This window comes from Myxine glutinosa, chromosome 1 (genome assembly GCF_964187855.1).
Source record: "Myxine glutinosa chromosome 1, kmMyxGlut1.1, whole genome shotgun sequence".
In the NCBI taxonomy this organism is placed as follows: Eukaryota; Metazoa; Chordata; class Myxini; order Myxiniformes; family Myxinidae; genus Myxine; species Myxine glutinosa.
This window is the reverse complement of record NC_136261.1, coordinates 44652732-44676366: the sequence shown is the minus strand read 5'-3', so window position 1 is coordinate 44676366 and position 23635 is coordinate 44652732. Positions and strand designations below refer to the sequence as shown.

Genomic DNA, 23635 nt, shown 5'->3' with positions numbered 1-23635 from the left:
TGCCTTCCTTTTTTCTCATTCGGTCGCTTTAGCGATTTCCAAATTGAGTGTACGTGACGCGATTCGGCCAACGCATATGAATCGGGTTTAGCCCTTCGATAAACGGCTCACGCCGCAGTTCGCTTCGCTCGGCGCAACCAATCCATTACGCTGCGGCCGTGAGCGGGAGCATTTCCTTGCGTACCGAGAGGCCCTGGTATTTAGGTCATAGGACAGGTGGGCCTAATACCCTACCCAGCGCTGACCGGGTGTGACGTCATACCCCCAGGACCACGTCGGTCAGTCATAGATGAGGGGATTAATCCCCCCTCAATAAGGGGGGGGGGGAAGAGGCCGACGTTGGGTTCCGTAACAATATTAAAACCCTTTTGCCACCATCATTAAATGGTTGGAGACCATGGGGACAATTATTCATCATTAAACCACTGATTCAAAAGCTCGATTCTCTCTACTGTCGAGTCTAACCCAAACCCAAGCATTTACCAGTATGGTCGTTTATAGATCGACATCATTTTCGAGATAATGTAAGTAAAAGATCATGGAGAATAAAGCAGCAGATTAAGGCGTTTAAGTAAACACGGAAGTGTGGTAAAAGTCATGCGGACATTCAAGAGAAGCACAGAAATTACTTGAAAAGGTGGGGGGAAAAAGTAAATTAAAAGGTCTTCAACGAGAATGGAAGACGATATCACGTGGAGGTGGGCTGCAAGATTGAACTAGTGGGAGAGGAATGAATACAACGTGGGATGTTTAAAAGGTTCTACAAATGACAAGATCGAGGCGCAATGGACCATGTGGTGGAATAGGGTAAAAAGGCAACAAACTGACAATGCGACAGTGGGGCAAAAGTTGGACAAGGGAATGAAAGAACAGAAAAAGAAGGAGAGAAGGAAACACAATAACCTGCAAGTAAGAGGGTTGGGTAGGTTTGATGGATGTAAAAAGATCACAGGAAGGGGGCTGAGGTGAGCTACATGTAATGGTGGTGTACCACCTGCTTGATATCCCAGAAGAAAAAGCACCAAAAGGACAGCTTAAGGAGCGTGGTGGACAGTTTGAGTGTATGACAATGATGAATTGATTATATTTTGATGAATATCCAGATCTGGACACTACAATATTTAAAATGATTGTTCACCATTGAGAGACAGGGCCAAAAATGAAATACAGCACGGTATCTCAAAAAGTTGTCAATCGATTATGACAAAATTTGGTTGACAAGTTGGTTCAGCAACAAGAACAAGCAGATTTGATTTTGCTTCAGGTCAGGATCCAGATCCGACCCATCAGTGCGATACAAAACGTAAACTTAAACCTGGTGGAGGTATACGCTCTACCAATGCTTTACATAAAGTCTGTTTGCACTCACCATCTGATACTGCAATCGCAGGTTTAAAGCAATGTATATATATATATATAGAAATGAATAAATAAATAAAAGAAAAATATAAAATAAATAAATTAAGACCGAAGGTCTAACAGTGGTGTAGCTGGGCTTGTTTGATACTTCAGTTGGAGGATAGTGTGACCTGGGTGGGGATACCAGTTAGCAAATAATGCAAGTATTAATTTATTTATTTATTTTTGCATTGAGACACTGGTTTATTCTATGTTTCGAGTCGACAATGAACCAACCACACACCGCTTCAATCTAGAAACTTTGTAATAAAGGGATTGCAGTGTTACGATTATATTTACTATATTATTAGTTTTAACGTTATTATTATTATGAAAACAATACTACTGTATTAAGAAACTTGGGCCAATTTCTCCGAAGCAGCCTGAAGGTGAGGCATGAAGCCTAAGGCCTATAAGTATCATGTCATTGGAAGACCCGTAACGCCGATGCTTTCGATATTTGATGGTCATTTTAACAATCGGTTTGTTTGTGTTTCACACTGAATGAAAAATGTAAAGGTAGAGCATGGCGATTGTGATATATGACAGGTTTGACGATATGTTTGGCCTCAACGAAATTGGAATCAAAATGGCGGTGTGCAGAGTCGGCGCCAAACCGCTGTAATGGCATCATATCACCCCCGTCATGTGACCAGATCCTCTGCTCTGATTGGTGTACGTTTCAGGGGACATACAGACATACAAACACTGTTCGAGACAGCTTTGCCCTATGGTCTACTCCATTAAAAAAAAAATATATATATATATATAATTAATAATGTCGATTAATTCCCATCATTGAGATAAAACCAACACTGGGGGATGGCAGGGAGGCAGAGGTACACACTCCCCTCCAAGCTGTCTAGTCTGGGTTTGAATCTTGGCCCAACTATAAACTGTCGTCTCGGTGTTTCAATGTGTGTGCCGTCCCTCTGATGTTAAAGTGGGTGAACCATCTGTTGGCATTAGTTGGTAGACATTGAAGATCCCATGGTGCCCTTCTCAAAGAGAAAGTGAGCTATTGCTGGCACCCTGAACAAATTACAAATTACAAATTCCTGCACCAACTACTGCTGGAAAGGCAACGGCAAACCACCCAGCATAAACTTCCCAAGAAACTGCTTTGATAGTACTGGACCTGCCTTCGGACAGAACACCAGAAGATGAAAAGAACATCGACATCACTTAACGGCTTGTCCTGCATGTGTTAAATACACATGCTCTTCCACAAAACAACGCTACAGATAAATAATTCGACCTCCATTGTAAACTTTTGACCATTGGAATTCTGAGAATTGTTCCAGCTGTTAATTCCCTGCTTGAAGTTCTTTATTTATTATTTTGACTTATGCGATGAAGCTTTGCCAACTCAATAACATGTCTAATTCAACCCTTGAACCTCACCATGCCTACTTTAATTCCCTCTCTCCCACACTCACACTCCCCGTCCCATCCCATCCCATCCCCCAACCTTCTGTAGCAAACAACTATTCATCACCCCACCACCAGGCAGGGAGAAGCAATTATGTGTGCACCATCTCTTGGATGGACATTAAACTGAGGATCCTATATCTGCGAGCATTGGTTGATGAACATTAAAGATCCCAGTGTCCTTCGCGACAGAGTAGGGTGAGCCATCGCCAGCACCATGAACAACTTCAAATTCCACCATCAGGGATGCCTCTTCGTGGTGGCTGTACCACCCCCCCCCCCCCCCACCAACACAAGTTGGGGGGCAAAATCTTCCCCACTGCCCAGATTTGTCAGGGCAGTGCGGTCACGGTCAATGTGCCAATCGGTCCCCATGAACCGGCCCGTTCTGTGTCTGACTCTCCCTCTACCTCACAAATGGGGGGAACTGCAGCAGCAGCACATCAGCACCCCAAGCAAATGATGCTACTTGCAGCCAGGTGCTGCACACTAATAAATAAATAAAAGACATCCACCACCATTTCAAAGTCTCAACCTTCTCCCCTCCCTTTGCTTATGTGTTTTTTTTTTGGTTTTTTGTTTTTTTGTTGTTGAGAGTGAAGAAAGTGTCGTTCTGACATTCTCTCAACCACCAAACCCATCAAATGAGACCACATACTGCATTGGAGTCCTCAGAAGGAACCTAAATAAGCAAAGATTGTCATCAAGCGGAACCGGGATAAGATTTGGGTTTTATCTGCTACTCCTCTACCCATAAACCCATCCAGGCGCAGAGAAGTGAGAGCCTTACAAACATTATTCACCACACATGCACAAGGCGAATAGCTGGGTTGAGAAATTGCTTCACTTTGTCTGTGATCGAGGAATTATTTAATTTTCATACAATTTATATTTTGACCACTAGAACAAGAATCAGAACACAAACCTGCAGTTTAGCAGCACTTTGGCTCTGAAATTGGCAAGATGTATGGAATTTCACCCCGATCACACATGCACAGAGTAAAGTAAGGTAATTACTTCAGTTTGTCTGACTAGCAGTCAAACCAAATTGAAAACCAAAACCAAACCAAACCAAAACCAAACCAAAAATAAAACCAAACCAAAAAAAAAAAAAAAATCATTCAAAACAGGAAACGTTTTCAGGAATCACATAAAAGGACAAACAACAGACACAAATAACTAATTGAATGCGTTAAGGTGGTGTAAAAGACGATGCATCAGCGGCAGTGAAACTTCTATTTCAAAGTTTGGTTGTTTTTCCAACAACCTTCAAAACCCTTAATTTATTCAAATTGAATTATATATTTGAATATTGTAGAACACAAATAGTCTTGGCACTTTCAAAAACCTTCCGTTTAGCAAAACCTGGAAACAATATTTATGCAATCTCATGCCCCGAGGGCAAAGTAATTGAAGTTACTGACATTCAGCAAAATTAAATATGGCGGCACTTGGCACCGTTTTAGTGCAAAAACGCAGAGCAAGAGCTTTTTATGAAGACTGTGTGGGGTAGGGTGTGCTATGAACTAGTTTGTCAGAATTCACTTCTCTCAAGACAGATATAAAGAGCAAAAGAAATAAAAAGAGTAACATGAACAAAAATAAAAGAAAAAGCAAGAATTTGCATGAATAAAGAGAAATTTGAAAAAGTAGAAGGAATTGTGAAAGGAACGAAGACCAAAGATGTCTGAAATAACCCGGATAGATAGATTTCAACAGTTACCCAACAGGTGATCAAGTACGGTGTAACACTCAGGAAAACTGACGGTCTCATCACAGCTGTGTAACAGTCACATCCCACAGGATGCAAAATACAAACGTGTAAATCAGACAGTTCAGAAACACCATCCATCAACAATCAGTAAATACATGTTGCACCAATTCCGGTTGCCAATTCAGTACGTACCTCTTTCCAGTGGGAAGGTGGCCTCTTCAGGTGGCAGACGGAGTTTGTGGACAATTCGACCTCGTGGCCGTGACCAATTCTCCTGTAGCGTATGCTGGGAGAACAAACCAAATATTAAGTTGCGGAGCAAGCTGAACATTCACAGCAGATGTGCAGACTAAGTAACAGACACCAAAAACCACAACACCAGGAATGAAAGTTACTGGGAAAGGATTTACACAATATTTATTTATAGATGTACAAGTGATGGCAAGTCGATACGTTGTGCAGACCGATATGAGTAATGGCCTCCTCCCTCCTACGTTGAAGATCCTTGTAAAGGTGCATGTGTGTAATATAGTTATACTAGTGGGGTCACCCGTGGGAATCCCACGGGCATGGACGTGTGTGACATTTAGACATCTTCATTTAGTTTGCTGCAAATTCAGTTTTACAAAATGGTTACTGGAAATTTATCAGATCCACAAATGATGTAATCTACACAATATATTTACATCTGATAACATGTAAATGCATGTGCATGCACATGGGAAATACAGTTTGAAATGTGTTACACACCACACACACCACACACCACACACACTTCCCCTCTCCCTCCACCCTCCCCCGCCCGGTACTTCTGCTAGTAACTAAAAATAAAAACGAAGAAATATCTCTCAGCAATTTCCCGTCTGTTAATTTATATATTTTACATATGTGAATGACACGTCCATGCACACGTGAAATGAACATGTGAACCTTTACTTCCGGAAAATAATGTTGAATGAAATAAGAACGAAGAAACATATGTCGTTTTGTGACGACTGTCATCAAAAGTAAAAGTAATATGTCTTAACGGAAAAGAAAAAGCGAATTTTTAATATATGTCGACATTTTCCCCGTCTGATATTTTAGGCGGTGTATTTTCATGTATCATCGTGGCGCGATATCAAATTAGAGTTGAAATAAACCTGTGTGAGAGAGAAAGACAGCACGGGCCTAACTAAACAGGCCTCAAAGCTATTCGAGTTAATAAAATGGTGGATATTTGTTTATATGAAGCCTCTCCAAGAATGGGTGGAACTACTCTGTCTGTCCGGGAGTGTGGCTTACTCTGTTTACAGACAGAATCACCGTAGCCTATTATAATATAGATTATGTTCGATATTCCAGGAGCAAGTGCGAGCCACTTTGTACCTGATTTTCCCCGCTTGTGGCGATAGTAATCCTGCTGTAAAGATAGCTGCCCCACTAAAATAATTCAGCAGCGAGGAGTCATCAGGATTTCACTTGAAAATGCTAAACGATGACATCCTTTGGAGAACGACTGCACAATATGGTCTGAATGTGGAAAATGTGTGTGAATGGCATGCACAGATTCAAACGGGGAAGGAAGAGTGTGCACAATTAACAACGGCCTGGGCAACCTGTGCTGTGACAAAGGACGTGGTAGCCACGATTGACAGACTGAGTAGAGAGGACAGATGGGAATCAATTGCCATCAGCGGATGCCAGAATTACACTGAGGAACACAAACAGATGCATTCGCGAATATGCCGGAGTCATCTCTAGCGATGTGAAACAGGAAGCGGCGATGCATCATCACCACACAGACTAAACATTATGAACCTGGGTGAATGGCTATCTATGCGATGGAAACATCCATCACCACAGACACCAAGAGTGGTCAAGTTAAGTTCAGGTGGCAGGAACGTGATGACGACAATATTCTGGGATGAGAAGGCTGTTTTTACTTCACTAACAAGTGCAATGTATGCCGTAGTATCGGAAACTATATTCAAAGTAGCAATGTGTACGATATGTCGGGGAGGAAGGGGGGCATTATAATGTCTCATAATGTGATATCACAATTAAATTACGTCATGCTTACATGAAACATGCATTGTGAAAAATATATATTACTAGCCTATACAATTTTGACACCTCTATCGAAGATCCTGCAGGTTTGCCGTCTTGGTGTTGTACACTTTGACAACCCCACAGAAAAGAAAAAAAATCAAGTGGGGTTATGTCTTGATCGTGGGGGGCCAGGTGGTTTGGTCCGTCTCGGCCAATCCAGCGATCTGGAAATCTTTCATTCAAGACGGCTCGAACGGCTAAGGCCCAATGAGGGGGAGCACGTCCTGTTGAAAAATGATATCAGGTTGTAGGTCATCAATCTGTGTGAAGGCGAATCCTTCAAACATGTTCATGTAAGTTGTTGAGGTCAATGTAGTCTCCACAAAGAAAAACGGACCCACTAAACCATCATGGGGAAGGCCACACCACACTTTGCACTGTCATGTATGTGTTTGATGACCACATGGGTGTTTTCAGAGACCCATATCCTCACATTGCACCATTCGACCTTCCCTGATACATGAAAGCAAGCTTCGTCTGTGAAAATGACCTTTTGTAGGTAATCTTCGTCATCTTCTATGCGAATGAGAATTTCCAAGGAAAACACTTTGCATTTGAGTCTGTCATTTGGTTTGGGTTCCTACAGCATCTGAACCTTATCGGCATAAATCTTCCATCATTTATTCAAAATTCTGTGTACAGTGGTAGTTGGTAGTCCCAGTTCTCTGGATTCGCGTCAGAATGATTTTCTGGGACTTTGTTGAAATGATTCATGCACTCGTTCAACGTCTGCTGCACCTTTGCTTGGTTGACCGGTACTTTTCTTTTTCTGACAACTTCCAATCTCCTTAAACTTCTTGCACCACTCTGATACTAGTCCACGATGGCGGATTCCTTCCATACCTTGTATGGAAACCATGCTGCACTTGCGTGTCGAATCTCGTCTCGAACCATTCGACTCACTGAGCTTTCCCCTGTGGCGTCGCCATTTTCTTTTACATTAAACCACCAGACCAGAAAATAAAGAAAACTTTATGGGAGTTTCTCTATCATATGAAACAAAGGGTATCGTTGTATCATTTGTGGTACTAAATATATTAATATAGCAGGGGTGGGCACAAACCTTGTCAAGAGGTTGAACTACCACTTAAAGTTTGTTACCTCCGCCACCAAAGGTGGATGGTTGTTGGGTCACGATGCTTTGTTGCCCTCAAACATTTCCTGAAGTCCTGTTTCTCTTGGGTAAGGTAAATATTCATCATTTCTTGTTGAAAGATAATATTCATCTTCTGCTTCTTTTTTTTTTCTTTTTCTTTTTTCCTTCACCGTCACTTTCACTATCGTCATTATTATCTTCATTGTAGTTAATAACCATGTCAACAATGTCTTCATCAATCATCTGGCAGACCACAGGTGCTTCACCGTCGCAATGTATCCACTTTGTGACGTCATCTTCATGCAACTCCTTGGCGGTCACTTCAGAGTGCATACCCTTTGCATAACGTATCAATTCTACTGCGGAAACATTCTCACTTGAAAGTTTAAAACCTTCAAAGTCTTCAGGTTGCTCAATATCATCAAACATGGTAAGTGGCCACAAGTTAGGCCATGCATTTTTGGATGTTTTTTTTGGCTTCAGAGTCCCATTTGCAACTGTCCAAATACAGATCTTGATGGTGAACTTCTTGAATGTGACAATCACACCAGCCGATGAATTGGTATTCAGCAGGCGACGCACTAATTTTAATATTGTTATTTTTATTGGTTAGAATTTTGGATTTGAGAGTTTTCACTACATGTTGTTTGTTTGTTCGTTAAACGTTTCCAAACCCCTGCTCCAATTTTCCAGAACTGTACCGCATTATTTACACATGTGGAAAGTAAACATCACAATTAAAACTTTCAGTTATTAATCAGATTGATGCAAAAACATGAAATAACTGCGCTTTGGATAATCCAGTTCCATAATAGTCACGCACCCCCAATCCTCCGCACTCCCCCATTAGTGGAGTGAGGCTTGCACCTCCGCATTTGCTATTTCAAAGGTTATATAGAGCTTTGTCGGGAATCTAACAAATAGTTATTAAATATCTATATACCTAATGCAGAATGGGAAATGAATATGCAAAGGGTCCACAGTCTCCACTGAGCGTAACGAATGGGAGGCGGAGGAGGGGGAGGGAGGGGGGGAGGGGGGGGCTAGAAACTGTCATCTTGATGTTTCGCAGGCAGGATGATGAGGCATCGATGCGAGTGCTGATCCTGGGATGAGTGTCAAACTGGGTGTGCCATCTGCAAGCATCACTTGGTGGACATTAAAGATCCCACGATGCACTTGAACAGAAAAGGCAAGTTATCACCAGCATCCTGAACAAATACAACATACTGTCACCTTCAGCGAAATGTCAGGTCTGACGAGCCGGTTGGTGAAATATCACACACGACCTATCACACTAGGTGGGAAGAATTGAAGAGCAATTGTTTATTTTATAATTTTGCATTTTTTGAAATGCTAGCAGTAGCAATAGATTGGTCATTGTAGAAAAGTGCCCCCCAATCCTATATACCCCCCCCCCCTCCCCTCCCCATAAATATTTCCATGACATTCCCAGGTCCGAAACGCTGTCATACTCCAGTCACGTGTCTTTACGTCGAACAGTTAAAAAAACTTTTTAAATAAACGGTCACGTCCCATGGGCCCTTCAGCCCCGGAACACCCTTAGATTGCATATGTAGTTTGTAGATAACATCTTTATATAATAATAAAAGTGGTGTTTCGTTTAGAGCTTCGAACGAACTTTTACCGTACGTAGTAAAAGTGATTATCACAATAAAGTTTCTGTTCTCACATTAAAAAGTAACAATTAATTAGATGAAACTTCACAATCCCCTTTTTTCGCCTTTCCCGTAACTTGTATCGAGTACCTACCGAAACGTGTCTGAAGATACTCCTCCTCTTGTGGTACAGAGGTCTCTCCACCTGTCCACCTGCCGGCTTTGTAGCTCTTCCCGCCCGCTCGTCCCGGCCGTGAATCTGCCGCTGTGTTTGTTCTTCACTCCGATCATCGTATTTATATGCAACCCTTGCTGCACCTGCAAATCCTTATGCACCGCCCCCTTCTTCCCTTCTCCTTCTTCTTCACTCCAAGAAGCTATATTATATATATATATATATATATATATATATATATATATATATATATATATATATATATATATATATATATATACAGTAAGTATATATATTATTTTTATTTTTTTACTTATTTTTTATTTATATATATATATATTTATATACATATGTATATATTACAGTATTTTTTATTATTATCGGAGTCTCCGTACATTTATCTTTCCTTTCTTCTCTCTCCAATATTGTAACACAATGTCCTCAACAAGTACTAACTTCATGTGTCAATGGCAATTTGAAGCCTTTTGTGTCGTCGTCTTCGCTCTTCGGGACACCTTCACCGATCTAACTTTACTCCTTGGCACCGAACACTCCGTACTTTGCTTAACAGGTGAGATCGATGGGCGTGGTACGCACACCTGTGCCAAGGTACAAGCACGGACATCCCAACCTGACGGATAATTTATGAATCCTCCGTTCGGTGCCCCCGGGGCGCCAACCTGCCATGTATACACACCGTAAATCCTCTGATGTCTCGATCTGATCAATTATAGGATCATCTTCGAGAGAACAAACACATTGAAATGGAGATGAAAGGAACGAATCACAAGATGGCCGCTTGTCTAACGAGTCCACGACGGTCTATATAGTACGTACTATGTATGCAAACACAGGAGGAATTGGGAACGGGTACGTAATAAGTATATATGCGTACGTAATACGTATACGTGTGTCCTGATATTAATTCTGTGTGGCCTCTGGCCTGCAACACCAGTCAGCCACGAAATCCATGAATAAGACCATTAGCTAATCTTCTTCTTCATTTGCGGCCGCCATTTCTTCGACGTTCTTGAGGGGTCATGGCCAGGGGATGTTTTTGGCGCAAGCCTTTCATGAACCGGCTGGCCAGGTCTGACACTCGACGAAATTAGAGCAGGAATTTGTAATCTGTTGAGGGTGCCGGCGATAGCTCGCCTGCTCTCAGCGAAGGACCGTGCTGTCTTTAATGGCCGCCAACTAATGCTGACAGACGGGACATCAAGTTTAACGTCCATCCGAGGGACAACATTGATGAATTGCCCAACCTGTGAAACACTGGGATGGCGGTTTATAGCCGGATCGGGATTCTAACCCGAGTGAGACAGTTTAGAGGAATGTGCGCACCTTTAGGGCCGAGGCCATCTTGTCAGCTCCACTCCACTCAGGTGTGGAGGATGACAGTGATGGGTGCAATAATGCGTGGATGAGGGTGGAGGCATTGATGACAGACAAAGATATCCATGGTAATTGAAAAGGAAAGTTGTGATGTAGTGTGTTACCTTTCTTTATACGTGGTGTGGAGACGGTGGCATTGATCGGGAGACAACCACATAGGCTGCAGGTTTGCGAGAACAACTGGGTCAGGAGGATTGTGGGAGTGAAGAGGGTGGATAGAAGGAGAATGGATGAACTGAGGGAGGAGATTGGTGAAATTCTGGTTGAGATGGGAGATGGACACTTGGTGCAGATGGGGGAAGAGAGATTGGCAAAGAGAGGGGATAGGTTGAGGGGACAAGGTAGGAGGAAAAGAGGGAAACAACAGTTGAGATGTGAGGATTGTGTGAAGAGGGATATCAGTAAGGTTGGAGGGTGGAGAGGGTGGAGAGGACAGAGGGGAGTGGAGGAGTACCGTGGTCTAGGCAGGACAAGAGCTTGGTACCATCCGGCCCCACTTCTTATAAGGGGAAGTAGTAGTAGTAGTAATAGTAGTAGTAGTAGTAATAGTAGTAGTAGTAGTAGTAGTAGTAGTAGTAGTAGTAGTAGTAGTAGTAGTGGTGGTGGTGGTGGTGGTGGTGGTGGTGGTGGTGGTAGTAGTAGTAGTAGTAGTAGTAGTTGCAGCTCCTTCTCCCACACCCGTTCAGTTCTTCGTCACTTCACACTAAAGACCTTGAACTTGACACCTCATCGTGAAGCTCCCTCGGAATGTTACTTATAACATTCCTTTCTACAGATAATTATTAATCATTCCTGCAGACTCCTGATTGGTGAATTCCTGATTCCTGATATCATTCCTGATTGGTGAATTAATCCTGTATAAATTTGTCGGCATTACAGGGCCGAGGTGCAATTGAGGTGCTAACGAGGATCGTGTAAGGGTGAGGGAGAGGGAAAGAGATAGGGAGGAGGAGATGGAATAGGGAGAAGGTGGGGGAGAGAGACAGGGAGCAGGAGGGATGGGGGAGTGAAAGGCAGAGGGAGTATACTTTCACATAACACTTGATTGCATGTTTTCAAATTCCAAACGGTCTTTAACAAGCCCACACAAGCTGCTGATAAGGAAGTGTCTCTATTAGGAAAAAAATGTTTTACCTTTAACCTCGTACGTGTACCTGGGGAAGGATCATTCACGATATATACACATGTTATTGGGAATGTAATATGATAATCAATTTATAACGTGTACACACGATGGATAAGGTGGGCGGGACTCAAAGGGGAACATGAAAATGAGGAAAAGAAGAGCAGGATGACATGAGAGAGGAAAGAAGGTAGGGAAGTGGAGGATGAGTTACGAGAGAAGGGAAAGACAACTGGGAGGAATATGAAGTAAGGAGAGGGAATTAGAGACATGCTTGGAGAATACCTGGATGGAGGAGAGCAATGGTTAACATTCCTCGAGAAAGTTATAGCCCTCAATGTCATTGACTTGTTTTCTGTTATTCATTCTCTTAACATTAAGCACAGTAAGTGATGAGAGTTCCTACGGCAATATCATTCAATCAGTTGTCACACAAAATTTGGAATTCCTGTCCTACGAGATTCTTGTTGTCTGGTGTACATTGTAAATCATGGCGAAGTTGTCATTTTTCTTCTTTAGTGTCTGAGGTTCAGGTACCAGCTTGTTACCTACAGTGCCTACTGCCTGTAGAAAGTCTACACCCCTTTCATAATTTTCACCTTTTGTTGCCTCGTAGCCTGGAATTTCATTGCACTAAATAAGACTTTTTCCACCTTTATTTGCACATTGTAACCCACAACTTCTAAGTGAAAAGCAAATTCTACAAATTTCAGAAAATAACTTAACAATACAAGACTAGAATATCTTGGTTGGATCGGTATTCACCCCCCTGAGTTAATACTTGGCGAAGCACCTTTGACAGCAATTACAGGTGTGAGTGTTGGGATAGGTCTCTACCAACTTTGCACACCTCGTTTGGGCAATATTTTCCCATTCTTCTGTACAAAACTGTTCAAGCTCAGCCAACTTGCATGGGGAGCGTTGATGTACAGAAATCTCCAAGTCATGCCACAGATTTTCGACTGGATTTAGGTCGGACTTCTAACTGGGCCACTCGAGGACATTTATATTTTTGTTCCGTAGCCACTCCAGTGTAGCTTTGGCTGTGTGCTTCGGGTCGTTGTCATGCTGAAAGGTAAACTTCCGTCCCAATTTCAGCTTTCTTGCAGAGGGCAGCAGATTTTCCTCCAGAATTTTTCTGTATTTTGCTCCATACATTTTCCCTTCAATCCTGACAAGTGTCCCAGCCCCTGCTGATGAGAAACATCCCCATAACATGATGCTGCCACCACCATGCTTCACAGTAGGTATGGTGTTCTTTGAGTGATACGTAACATTTTGCATTTAGGGCCAAAACGTTCCATCTTGGTTTCGTCAGACCACAAACTTTTTGCCATATGGCTTCAGAATCTCCAGTGTTTTTTTGCATACCTCAAACAGGATTCAAGGTGGACTTTTTGAGTAATGGCTTCCTTCTTGCCACCCTACCGTACAGGCCAGACTTGTGGAGTCCTTGGGATATTGTTGTCACATGCACACAGTGACCAGACTTTGCCATAAAGGCCTGTAGCTCTTTCAAAGTTGCCATTGGCCTCTTGGTGGCCTCTCTGATCAGTCTCCTCCTTGCTTGGTCATCCAGTTTGGAGGGACGGCCTGATCTAGGCAGGGTCTTGGTGGTACCATACGCCCTACACCTCTTAATGATTGTCTTGACTGTGCTCCAAGGATATTCAAGGCCTTTGAAATATTTTTACACCCATCCCATGATCTGTGCCTTTCCACAACTTTATCCTGGAGATCTTTTGAATGCTTTTGAATGCTTTTGAATGCTGAATGCAAGCTTTTGAATTTGAAAGACTCATGGTTGAGTCTTTGCTGTGAAATGCACTACCCATCAGAGGAAAACTACAGGAACAGCTGATTTTATTCTGAAATAATCAGAATCAATACAATTTAACACAGGTGGAGGCCAATTAACTTGTCTGATTTTGAAGGTGATTGGTTACACCTGAACTAATTACCTCCGCCACTAAAGGTGGATGGAGGTTATGTTTTCACCCCTGCCTGTGTTTGTCTGTCTGTGAACAAGATATCTCAAAAAGTTGTGGACGGATTCGTATGTGACAAGGACGAAATGATTAGATTTTGGTGAAGTTCCGAATTTGGATCCGGCTAATAAAAATTTTTCAAATCATTCTTCACCATTAGGAGATCAGGCCAAAAACGATACATAGCAGGATATCTCAAAATGTTGTGGATGGATTTGGACAAAACTTAGTGGAACGGATGGGTGTGTGACAAGGACTAATCGATTCGATTTTGGTGAAGATCTGAATATGAATTCGGATGTGAGCATCACTTTATATTTTAAGGGATTCGTCACCATTGGATACAACATGCATTTTAAGGCCATTTTCCCTGCTAGAGCGGGGGTTAGCCTTGCGGTCCCCATGACAATCTTCTCCATTTTCCCCTATTTTCTGCATCTCCCCTTGTTAACCCCCTTGCCTGCATTTCTTCTTCCACCACCTTTAGCCAAGTCTTTCTCGGTCTTCCCCATCCTCTACTTCCTTCTACATTCATTTCCATCACTCTTCTCAACCAGTCACTTTCATCCTTCCTCAACACATGACCAAACCATCTCAACCTGTTCCTCTTCACAGCATCAATTACAGGCTCTATTCACATCATCTTTCGTAATTCATCATTTGTCTTCCTCTCTCTCAACGATACTCCACACATCCACCGAACCATTCGCATTTCCACCCTTTCCAGCCTTCGTTGCTGCTCTACGTTCATTACCCATGTCTCACTCCCATAAATCATAACTCTTCTCACACATGCAGCATACACCTTTCCCTTCAGCTTCAACGACACTCCCCTCCTCGTCAGCACGCCACTCAGTTCCCGAAACTTCTTCCATGCACATCTCACTCGAGCAACCGTTGCCGAGTCTGATCCACCTTCTCCATTCAGCATGTCTCTGAGGTAACAAAATGTTTTCACACCTTCCAGCTTCACGCCGTCTCCCAGATCCAACTCAACCTTTCCTCCATCTGCAGCTCCCTCTGTGCACACCTTACACTTGAATGTAGCTGCCACACTGGTTAATGACCCTCTCAAACCACTACATTTTTGATGAACCCACTCAGCGCACATTGTACATTGAATGGAGTTCACTCCGACACCCTTCCTGCACACAGCACACGGCCACTTCCCAGTTCTTTCCACCTCACCACATGCTTTACCACTTGCCATCACCTTCGTCTTTCCTATATTCACCTTCAGACCTTTTGTCTCCAGACATTCCTTCCACTTGTTCATCTTCTCCTTCAGTCCATCCAAACTTTCTGCAATCAACACCAGATAATCTGCATACAACAACTCCCACGGTAAATCCTCCTTTACATTCCGAGCCAGCACCTCCATCACAGCTACAAATAGTAGTGGACTTAGTACCGACCCCTGATGCACTCCCATCTTCACCTCAAACTCACCACTGTTCCCGTCCTCCGTCCTTACAGCTGTGCGCGCTCCCTCGTACATTGCCATCACTAATCTGATCAACCATTCCTCCACTCCTAACTTCCTCAATGCCCATGTCAATACTTTGCGTGGAACCCTATCGAATGCTTTCTCCAGATCAACAAACCCAAGAAACAACTTCTTCCTCTTCTCCATGTATACACAAAGAATTAAGTTAAGCACCCCTACACAAAGAATTAAGTTAAGCACCCCCTAATCCTGTCCTGAACCTGAACCCCCTCGAGCACGTTTGGGACATGTTGGGACGACAAATTGCGAAGATGGTCCCTCCAATAGCCAATCTGGATGAATTGGAACGTGCATTACATCGGGAATGGAACAACCTGCCACAGCAACGCATACGACGGCTTACAGGGTCTATGAGACGTAGGGTTGAGTCAGTGATCCGATCACGTGGGTCCTACACACGTTATTGACGCAAAGATCGCTAGAGGTCTTCTCAGAACAATGACTGTACGTTAGAAAACATAAACGTCATCCACACTGTCCGTGATGGACCTATAGCTCCATACTTAAATTGAGGTGAAAATATGCCTAAAATTCGCAAAAAATTTCACCTTAAATTATTCAGAATAAAATATTGAAAACGGCATGATTGTTATGTTTTTATGTGACCATGATATCACTTCTCCAGAAAATATAGCAATATCATGGGTATATTACACTGTTTTGACGACAACAAACTTGTAATGTGCGAGGTTGTAAAAAAACGTGGGGGGTGCTTAACTTAATTCTTTGTGTATACTTCTCCTGCAACTGCCTCACAATAAAAAGCGCGTCTGTCATTCCTCTTCCTGGCATGAATCCAAACTGCATTTCGTCGATCTTCACTTTCTTCCTTATCCTCCTCTCCAACACCCTTTCCAATACCTTCATTCCATGCTCCAATAACTTTATCGCTCGGTACGAGCCACACTCCAGAGGGTCACCTTTCCCCTTGTATAGAGGGACGAGGGTACTCAGTTCCCAAGCCACTGGAATGCGGCCTTCTTTCACCACCAGAAACACAGGTGGAGGCCAATTAACTTGGTGTATGATTTTTAAGGTGATTGGTTCAACCTGAACTAATTATCTCCGCCACTAAAGGTGGATGGCGGTTTTGTTTTCACCCCTGCCTGTGTTTGTCTGTCTGTGAACAAGATATCTCAAAAAGTTGTGGACGGATTCGTATGTGACAAGGACGAAATGATTAGATTTTGGTGAAGATCCGAATTCGGATCCGGCTCGTAAAAAATTTTAAAGTGATTCTTCACCATTGGGAGATCAGGCCAAAAACGATACATAGCAGGATATCTCAAAAAGTTGCGCACGGATTCGGACAAAACTTTGTGAACAAGTTGGGTGTGTGTCAAGGACTAATATCGATTCAGTTTTGGTGAAAATCCGAATCCGGATCCGGATACGAGAGTTTTTTTTAATTTCTACGTATATCTTCAACAGCCTGGTGTTGGTTTGGTGATTAGGGTGCCGGCTTGGGATACCTAAAATACTGGAGTTCGAATCCTGGTCGACTGCTGAATTAACGCCAGGGTGGTTGACTCAGCCTGATTCATCCTTCCGAGTTCGGCAAATTGAGTACCATGAAATGGGGTGAATAGGGACAGCAAGGTGAATAGGGACACAAACTGAAAAAAAGTTCGGAAACTTTTTTCGCTGAAAATTGATAACCATACTGATTTGTTGGTATTTGGGTTGAAAGTGTTCTCTTGTTTTTTTAAAAAGCAACTTATAGTCCCTATTAACCCCATATATGGGTTAAATAGGAATAAATAGGATTTTTATGGCTGTCCCTATTCACCCCGTTTTACGCGTGAATAGGGACAGTCACTAATACAAAAAAATAATAATCAAGAAATAGGGCCAGTTTGGAGAAACTTTTTATCCCATATTTTTTTTCATTGGCACCGTGGTTTACATTATGGGTGCATATTATGTGCGTCCATCTGAGCTATCAATTTAGCAATAAGTTGGAAACTCAGGATTGTTTCTTGATTATTGTTTTTTTGTATTAGTGACTGTCCCTATTCACGCGTAAAACGGGGTGAATAGGGACAGCCATAAAAATCCTATTTATTCCTATTTAACCCATATATGGGGTTAATAGGGACTATAAGTTGCTTTTTAAAAAAACAAGAGAACACTTTCAACCCAAATATCAACAAATCAGTATGGTTATCAATTTTCAGCGAAAAAAGTTTCCGAATTTTTTTCAGTTTGTGTCCCTATTCACCTTGCTGTGCCTATTCACCCCATTTTACGGTACCAATTATGTGTGTGTCGCAAGAGGTGACTAACAGGGTTGGTGGCAGGAAGGGCATCCGGCCATAAAACATTTCTCCAAAAAAGATAAAACATTTCTCCAAAAAAGGCCAACCCCTGCTCTGTGGGGAAAAATGGCCTCTAAAGGTGGGTCTAAGTGTATCTTCATCATTGAGTGATAGCGACAAAATGAATATCTAAGCATGATATTTCAAAAAGTAATGGACGACGTATGACCAAATTTGTAGATGAGTTGGTTAGGTGACAAGAACCAGCTGATTTGATTTTGGTTCAGGTCCGAATCCAGATCTGACCCATCAGTGGGATACAAAACGTAAACCATTCAGCCTAGCGGAGGTATGTGCCCTACTGAGTACCATTCTAGTTGTGAACACTATGTAAAATGTGTGCACTCCCCCCCCCCCCTAACCTAAAATCATGCATTTGCACCTTCTCCCCCTCCCCCCCATCCACTACCCAACCTGTCAATTACAGCTGCATGTCCTTTTTCAATGGAACCTGTCATTGGGCCAGTTAACGTAGTTTGCCATTTTCAAATGGCAGTTGTTTGCTTCTACCTGGGTTACAATTACTGTGCAGTTTAACTACTAGGTGCACACCTCGGCTCCATGATACCTCAATAATTAAATACAGCACATAGCCTGTCCTGCAGACCCCTCTCAGTGATAGGAACCAGGCTGGTGTTGCGGTATTCGAACAAAACCATATTACTTGCAAAGGCATCCATGTATTCCCATTTTCAGGAAAACTGTTCATTCCTCTTTTGGTACAAAACTTTTGGTCCCCATGGCACCCAAACCTGGGTGGATGAGAACGGTAAGTTGGAAACTCCATGTAGATGCACAAAATGGTAAGAATACCTGGTTACAATATAAACACAAAACTGCCACTCTGACACAGAAAAGGTGATTGAGGGGTAGCATCCTGCCAGTCGGGGTGGTGATGACATGACCATGCAGGTGATTTAATGAAGGGGAACAAAAGGATATCTGCAAAAAGAAAGACCATAACCCACAGGTAAGAGGGGTGTGAGGAACAGTGGGATTCTACAGACTCAAGAAGGTGTACACCCAGGTGGGAGCAAAGACAATTGGGAACAGTTCAAGTTTGGCCTTAATGCATATTTGTCACATCATTGGACCTACTTACATGGTGACGTCATTTGATTCATCTTCCAGTAATGTTCAGTTGGTTGTTCAATGAGATTTGTAACGTCCACGTGAGCTTCTCACGTGGAGCATGGAGTCATGTCTTGTGTAAACTCCTTTATTACCCAATACATATGAAAGCATTCCTGGATAGTAACTACAGAGCTGTGGAGAGAGCTAATCATGCTTTCAACCAAAAATGCTGTCATTATGAGAATCTCCAGGTGCCCACAGATTGACACATTCTTGCTATCACTACGAAAGAGGTGCATTCTGCAGTTAGGTCGTATCGAGTATAAGCCAAAAATGGTGTTCAGTTGGATACAACATTGCACAAAATGGTTTTTGCATCAACTCAATGTCACATTCTTACCATGGCGTGCCATTCGTACTCAACGGACCACTATCACCGATTCGCTTCCGTGGATAGGGCACCATAGTCAGACTCGAAACGTATTGTTAGAACAACTTCACCTGTGAAAACCCAAAGTTTGGGTTAGGAGAGAAATTTGTTTCAACCTATGTTGAGATGCAATGACGAGGACTACCGTTCCATTACAGACGAGCGTTACCTTGTAGGAACGAGTCCGAAAGTCTAACAGCGGCGTAGCCGGGCTTGTTTGATACTTTAGTTGAAGAGGATAACATGAGCTTGGTGGGGATAACAGTTAGCAAATAATGTAAGTTTTTTGTTTTTTTTGCATTGAGACATTCTATGTTTCGAGTCAACAATGCACCAACCATACACCGCTTCAATCTAGAAACTTTGCAATAACGACAAAGGGATTACAGTGTTACGATTTAATATATTTACTATATTATTAGTATTAACGCTATTATTATTACTAGGGCATTGCCCGTACTATATCTATATCTAAAATTATATCCCCCCCCTCTATTTACATGAAATGGTTTGGTCCAAAGCGAACGGCTTGCGAGTACGGTGACAATCCCCCCCCTCTATTTACATGCAATGGTTTGGTCCAAAGCGAACGGCTTCCGGAGTTTGGTAAAGAAATCGCCATCGCGTGCACAAACGCGCAGGAAAGCGAATGAATCGCAAATTCGGTTTTATTAGTTTTAAAACATAGTTTAACGCCAACATAGTTTGCAAACGTGAAATAAATGAATACGCTCTCAAATGTGCCATCCGAGGCAGAGTGTGTCCTCCACGTTCGGCACACGCGATCGTTCGCTGCTCTCTGATTGGTTGAATCGTTTTTTGGACATAAGTAGTGTAATAATGTTGCTTCTGGGACACCTCCGTTTAACATGTGAAATCCCTATCTAATGTCATTTACCCCCTTGTCTTTTTCAAAAATCATAAACACCTCTATTTCTCCCACCCTCATCTTTATGAACCTTTTGTCTGTAGTACCTATCCTTAATGTTGTTCATTAGACCACTCAAACACTACAAATATTTGTTTTCTCTTATAGACCTATCATCCTTCTTCTACATATCATCTGGCAGATTAATCTTTGACCCACTCAAACATTGACCCATTCACTTCCATATTAATTCTTTCCCTCCCTCATTGCCCCTAAACACCTATATTTCTCTCACCCTGTTCTTTACGAACCTTCTAACCTTTTGACATGTTATCCTTATTCATTAGACCACTTAAACACCTGTGATCCTTCTGACCTCATGGACCTTTTAACCTTTTACTCTTAATATCATCTGGTGAATATAACCCACTCAAACAACGACCCTACAAATATTTGTTTATGCGTGGGAAATAATTTAATTCTCCTACAACTCTCTTCACCATCTAATATATTAACAAAAAATATGTTTGAGTTTGGTTCTTTATTAAGATATTTTAACTGAGCTAAGATAAAATGGTAAACCTCCCTCAATGTTCTTGCTTGAGCGCCTCCAGTGCCACATACCATTTTTAAATTAAAGTATATATTTTCCTGACAACCATCAAAGTTTTCCGTCCACTCAAAAATATTTCCATCTTTTTTACCCAATTCACCGGTATTTAAATTAATTCTCTTATTTGTTTTGTGAACTTTTTTACCAGTTGCCTTTTCAATTATACCTATTTGATATTTTTCACATTCATTATGTTTTCCATTTATATACCAAGGTTGATTACACCTCCACTCTTTAGTCTGGTTGATACTTGGTTCTATCATTTATATAATAGTAAAAAAGGCGGCGGTAGCCCGTTAAAATCCCCAACCCCCCCCCTTTTTAACTTATCACTTATATATATCTTATCACTTATATATATCTTATCACTTATGTATATCTTATCACTTATATATATATCTTATCACTTATATATATATCTTATCACTTATATACTTATATAACCATAAGGGAGACTATCAATTCCATTTTCTAAAATAAACCTCTTATCATCAAAAGCCCCCAATGCTTTCTTATTTATCTCTTCTGAATATAATTGATGTTTATAACTTCTTATTCCATTAATCTTTCTAAACTCTTCTTTCTTTGTTGTTAAACAGTTATAATAATCCTTAAAGTTTATTGTTTCTTTAATAACATTTTTCTTTACACCTTTTAACTTCTTATCAGTCTTTTCAACGTTATTCACAATGTATTTATAAGCATAAGCCTTTGACCTCAATCCCACAAATTCACTCATAACATTTCCTCCTAATTCATCCTTGAACTTTCCAATCACCTTTTTATTTTTAGAAGAGAACAACTCACTCTCTGGACTGTAATTACTCGTGTCATAGATATTAATGTCTCTTTTCATGTCTGAATAAACATCGTTGGTATTAATTTTCAAAATAAAACTATCTGTATCCATATAAAGTAGATTAACATCATTTTGATATTTCTTCCTCAAGTTATTATAAAAGTAATCATACATTAATGACTTTGATAAATCAAGAATTGTTGTTCCAATATAAATAGGTTTGTTCATTTCAATACTCTCTTTAATCAAATGGATCGCACAAAAGTTCTCAGTAAAGACCTCAGCTCGAGTAAAACTCGGTCTATTAATTAATTTTGATGCTTGTTCCCAAGATGTTGATAGTCTGATATTTTGTCTTTTCCTCACATTCTCCATAGTCTTACCAAAGACCGCATTATTCATCAATTTATAAAAGTCTTTCTCAAAATCTGTTTTTGACTCTGTTCTTCTTTGTGTATTAAAATCAATGTACCCCTTTAACCAATGACTTTGATTGAACTTTAGAACCCTATGGATCTTCTCTACTCTTAGACCTTTTGATAAATATTGTCGCAAATTTCTTTGGTGTAGAACATAATTTTTCTTCTTATATAATGTAGTAAGTAATTTTTCTGTTGATTCACCTATATCAAACGATCGTTGATAATCACTCAACCATTCTTTCTTTGGACTTGCTTTCTCACAAGCAAATGGGAGATCTTTGTGTAGGTTATGGAGTTCCTCTGGATATTTTAAATCAATTTCAAAATAATAACCAACTTTTTCTTCATCCAATTCTTTTTGTGTAGAGATACATACATCTTGTAAAACGTTTTTGTAGTCTTTTTCCTTTACCCATCTAAGTTTTCCATAAGGAAGAGCCTGAGACATTGCCCAGCCATACAGGTTGTTCGCGTCATAGTACATCAAGTAAGAACTCTCTTTCGTTGGATCATAATTTGGAAGATATTTGTTATTTGCTTTTGCGTATCTACTCGAGCAGACTTGTGAAATTCCACCTCTTTTTGCCTTTTCAATCATCAAAAGCATATCAACATCGGTTATCAAATCCAAATCTTGTTTTGTCATTTTCAACATCGCACTCCAGGCCAATCCAGGTGCTGTGTAGTAGTGAGCAGGATCCAATCCATATCCAGTGCGACAAACAGATCTAAAGGCTTCAAATACATCGGCCAATAAAAGCACATCAGTTTTGAGATACAAATCGTGATACTCGCCAAGATTCTTGATGTTATATTTTTCCCAAACATTTTGTGCGTGTACATAATCTTTATCAGATATATGACTATTATTTAATTTGTTATAGAAATTTTCTTTTGAAGGAAGTTGTGTTTCATTGAATCTCTCAAATGAGTCCATATAGTCATAGGGGTAAATTCCCTTTTGTGTTAGAAAATCTTTATCTAAAAAATACTCTGAAAGACATGGAAACTCTTTTAGATTTTGAACCAAGTTAACCAATGGACTTGCCATGAATTTAAATGTATCAAGAAATCTGATATGAGTAATAGGAGATGTGTGAATTGTTTTTGTGAATGAAATGTATTTCTGATCCGTGTTTGGAATTGCTGAGATACTTCCAGAAGTCTTTGAGAGTTCCTTGATAAATAGATGTGTATCATAATGAGCGTTGTTATGAAGAAAGACAGGAATGAAAGAGGGGAGTTGATAATTAATATTACAACTTTGATGAGCCGGACCTCTATATTTACCAGTGAGATGACAATGGTCTCTAACCTTTAGACCTTTACCAATTTTCTCCTCACAAATATGACAGACATTGTTTTTTATAAATTCCCTTTTTTCTTTACTTGTTAAGGACATTGGTTTATTGGTTTCTCTCATTATCTTGGTTAATCGAACACAGTCTTTTTCTAGTCGTTTCACAAACTCCTCTGGGGTATTTGAGCCTCTATACATCTCTAACTTGTTATATTTATCACCAACGGATGATTTGATATAATAACAAAAACCACAAGGAGTATGTTTTTGATAT

The 23635-nt window shown here is 41.1% G+C and overlaps 1 protein-coding gene across 1 annotated transcript in view; it reads right to left on the bottom strand.

The window, feature by feature from the left end:
* LOC137423356 (tissue factor) overlaps positions 1-19342 on the bottom strand; it is a 58178-nt gene extending 38836 nt beyond the window's left edge. Inside the window, exons 1-3 of the mRNA XM_068110413.2 lie at positions 19330-19342; positions 9504-9667; positions 4736-4829 (exon numbers count right to left, since the gene is read on the bottom strand). Coding sequence (XP_067966514.2) covers positions 4736-4829; positions 9504-9667; positions 19330-19342 — 271 coding nt within the window. The remainder of the gene's footprint in view (positions 1-4735; positions 4830-9503; positions 9668-19329) is intronic.
* Positions 19343-23635: the final 4293 nt, after the last annotated feature.